This window comes from Miscanthus floridulus, chromosome 17 (genome assembly GCF_019320115.1).
Source record: "Miscanthus floridulus cultivar M001 chromosome 17, ASM1932011v1, whole genome shotgun sequence".
Lineage (NCBI taxonomy): Eukaryota > Viridiplantae > Streptophyta > Magnoliopsida > Poales > Poaceae > Miscanthus > Miscanthus floridulus.
Window position 1 is genome coordinate 64,956,540 of NC_089596.1, and position 3,515 is coordinate 64,960,054.

General features: G+C 43.2%; 1 protein-coding gene across 1 annotated transcript; it reads left to right on the top strand.

Moving 5' to 3' along the window:
- Positions 1-1,180: 1,180 nt before the first annotated feature.
- On the top strand, positions 1,181-1,774 carry LOC136515714 (uncharacterized). Its single transcript, XM_066509233.1, has 2 exons — positions 1,181-1,316; positions 1,419-1,774. Exons 1-2 carry the CDS (start codon positions 1,181-1,183, stop codon positions 1,772-1,774), a joined length of 492 nt encoding a protein of 163 aa, XP_066365330.1.
- Positions 1,775-3,515: the final 1,741 nt, after the last annotated feature.

Sequence of the window (3,515 nt, forward strand, 5' to 3'; positions counted from 1 at the left end):
GGCACTAAGAACAAGTATGCCTATCAACCAAAGACCCATGCACCTCGATAAAGCTTGACATCATGCTTTGTTTTGAAGAACAACATCAGCGAAAAAGTGGTTGCCAAATGTATTGTAAAGAAAACCAACATATATAGGAATACTTCTATTTGGGTTCCTAAGTTTCTTATGACTAACATGCAAGGCCCCAAGTCAAGTTGAGGACCTAAATCTAGCAACTAAACTTGTTTTGCAGGCATCTTCCTCCAGTGGATCAAGTTGGGTGCTTGATAGCGGATGTACAAATCATATGACCGGAGAAAGGAGTATGTTCTCATCATATTCCCCAATGACGCACTCAAATGAAAATATTGTTTTTAGAGACAATTCAAAGGGGGATGTGATTGGTCTCGGTAAAGTTGCTATAACCCTTGAGCATTCAATTACAAATGTATTACATGTTGATTTGTTAAGTTATAATTTGTTGTTCGTTTCTCAATTGTGTGAGATGGGCTATAATTGTCTCTTTATGGATAAGGGTGTGGAAGTCTTTAGAAGGGAGGATTGCTCTATTGTCTTTACGGGTCGATTAAAGAATAAGCTTTACTTAATTGATTTCAACAAAAGTAAAGCTAAGCTTGAGACTTGTTTAGTGGCAAAATCTAGCTTGGGTTGGCTTTGGCATCGCTGACTAGCCCATGTTGGGATGAGGAACTTGGCCAAACTTCTAAAAGATGAACACATCCTTGGACTAACAAATGTTTACTTTGAGAAAGATAGGATTTGTAGCGCTTGTCAAGCCGGAAAGCAAGTTGGGGTACCTCACTGGCCAAAGAGCATCAAGACCACCAAGCAACCATTGGAGCTAGTACATATGGATCTCTTTGGACCGGTCACCTACCTAAGTCTCGAGGGTAACAAATATGGTCTTGTTATTGTTGATGACTATTTCCGTTTCACTTGGGTATTTTTCTTGTATGACAAGTGCCATATTCAAGAGAAGGTGAAGATATTTATTAGAAGGGATCAAAAGGAGTTCGGTCTTCCCATCAAGAAAGTGTGAAGTGACAATGGGACCGAATTCAAGAATACTCTAGTTGAAGAATTTCTTGACGAAGAGGGCATCAAGCATGAGTTTTAAACTCCATACACCCCTCAACAAAATGGTGTAGTAGAGAGAAAGAATCGTACACTCATTGACATGGCAAGGATAATGCTAGATGAGTACAATACGCCGGACCTCTTTTGGTGCGACGCCATCAACATCGCTTGCCATGCCATCAACCGCCTCTACCTACACAAGAAGTTGAAGAAAAATTCATATGAGCTTCTAACTGGTAACAAGCCTAAGGTGTCTTACTTTAGAGTATTTGGGTGCAAGTGTTTCATACTTAACAAGAAACTCAAAACCTCTAAGTTTGCACCCAAAGTTGATGAAGGTTTTCTTCTTGGTTATGGATCAAATGAGCATGCCTACCGTGTCTTCAACAAAACCTCTGGGAGAGTTGAGATTACGGTAGACGTGACATTCGATGAATCTAATAGTTCTCAAGTGGAGCAAGTTGATTCAAGTGTTGTAGGAAAGGAGGATCCACCATGTGAAGAAATCAAGCAATTGGCTATTGGTGATATTAGACCGCAAGAAGATGAAGTCACTAAAGTGCAGGTTCCTCAAGTTGCTGCTGCACCCATTTCTGCTGACAAACCTGATGCTGAACAGCAGCAGACCCCTGTTGTAACACCTGCACATGGTAGTGCCGCGCCTACACAGTCAGCATGGCTGATTCGACTCTAGCTCGTGGACAAGACCTACAACCCATATTTGAGCAAGAAGATGATGAAGGTCTATGTCGTAGAACCATCCAATTTATAAGAGCACGAGTACAATGGCAGCCCATAAGCAGTCGCACTGTCATACTTGAGCCCATATAAACCCAGTAGTCTATCGAGTACCACGATGGGTCTCGATAAACGATCCACAAACAACCAAGATCGTACATGATTCAACATACATATCACATATTACATAAAGTTCACAGATACATTTCCATCATCAGAGTACGAAATAAAGTTATTACAAACCAAGTTCAATAGAGTAGTAATAGCAGAAGCAAATTAAGTTTGGAAACTAGCATTTGTCACATAGTTCAAATACAGTGCCAGCATAGGACCATAATCCACAAAAGCATAATATAAGGATTAATAAAGATGCCTGCCCGAGGCTTACTCCTCATCCATGGTGGGATAGAAGCAATTCTTACAATATCCATGATATACTATGCCATCTGCAACAATGGGGATAAAACCCTGAGTACGAGAAGGTACTCAGCTAGACTTACCCATCATAAACCAGAAATAAATTGACTCCAAGGATTATGCAAGTGAAAGGTCCTTGTGTGGTTTTAGTAATTGAGTGACAACCTAGGTGGACTAATTGTGTTTATGTGAGATGCATAGGTGATTAGTCCACAGGTACATATGTGTGAGCAACATATGCCATGAAGGTGAAAATGGCTTGGAGATGTTGCAAAGCTCACATATGTGATGATGAAGGAGCTCATTGCAAATAAGACATGACATTGAGTCATGTAATTAAGGTGGAGAAGATCAAGACATAACTTAGCTTGATGGACCGGTTGCAAGCGTGAAGGGCAAGTTGGAGGCTTTGGAGCGATGGACCACGTGGCGGTGAAGCTTAAGCAAGACTTGGCGCCGATGGACGAAGGCAATGGTGAAAAGCAAGTGTAGTCAAGATCGATGAACCAATATGATCACGTGATGATATGAAGTGGATCATATCATTATTGGTCGTGTTGGTGCATGTGTTGCGTAGACATTGGAGGAGATGGAATGGAATGCGCAAGGCAAAGGTATAACCTAGAGCATTTCATTTCACCGGACATGGGTGTGTAGAGAAGTTTATGATCGGGTTTAGGATAGATGGCTGTACTATCAAGAGGGGCAAACTTGTTTGCATATCGGTCATCTAGTGCCACTCGAGTGATCTAACTTTGCATCATCGCTAGGATTGAGTGGCGTGGCAAGTTGAGTGGCTAATCCTTTGGAAAATGATTGTGAAAATGCTAACACGCATACATGGTGGTGTACACTTGGTGGTGCTGGCACATTTACAAAGGAGATGAAGTTGGAGTTGATGTGGATCAACTTGGTGAAGGAACAGAGGCAAGGGTTCGGAACTCCACCGACGGAGTGTTCGCCCGTAGAGTGCGGACAGTCCGACAGTGCCACCGGTGCCCTATATAGAAAAGACAGGGTCTCATAGAGTGGACCAGATGCTGGTCACGTGGTGACCGGACACTGGGGCCCTACGTCCGGTCAGTGGCAACTGAGAGCACGCGGTCTCGGTCTCTTGACCGGACGCTGGCGTTGAAAGTGACCAGATGCTAGCACGGTGCGTCCAGTCAGGTTAACATACAGTGATGTAGGCGACGCAGAGAAGTTGGAGAAGGACCGGACGCTGATGCTGCATCCGATCATGACCGACCAGACACGTCCGGTCATGGTTGGGCAGCTCT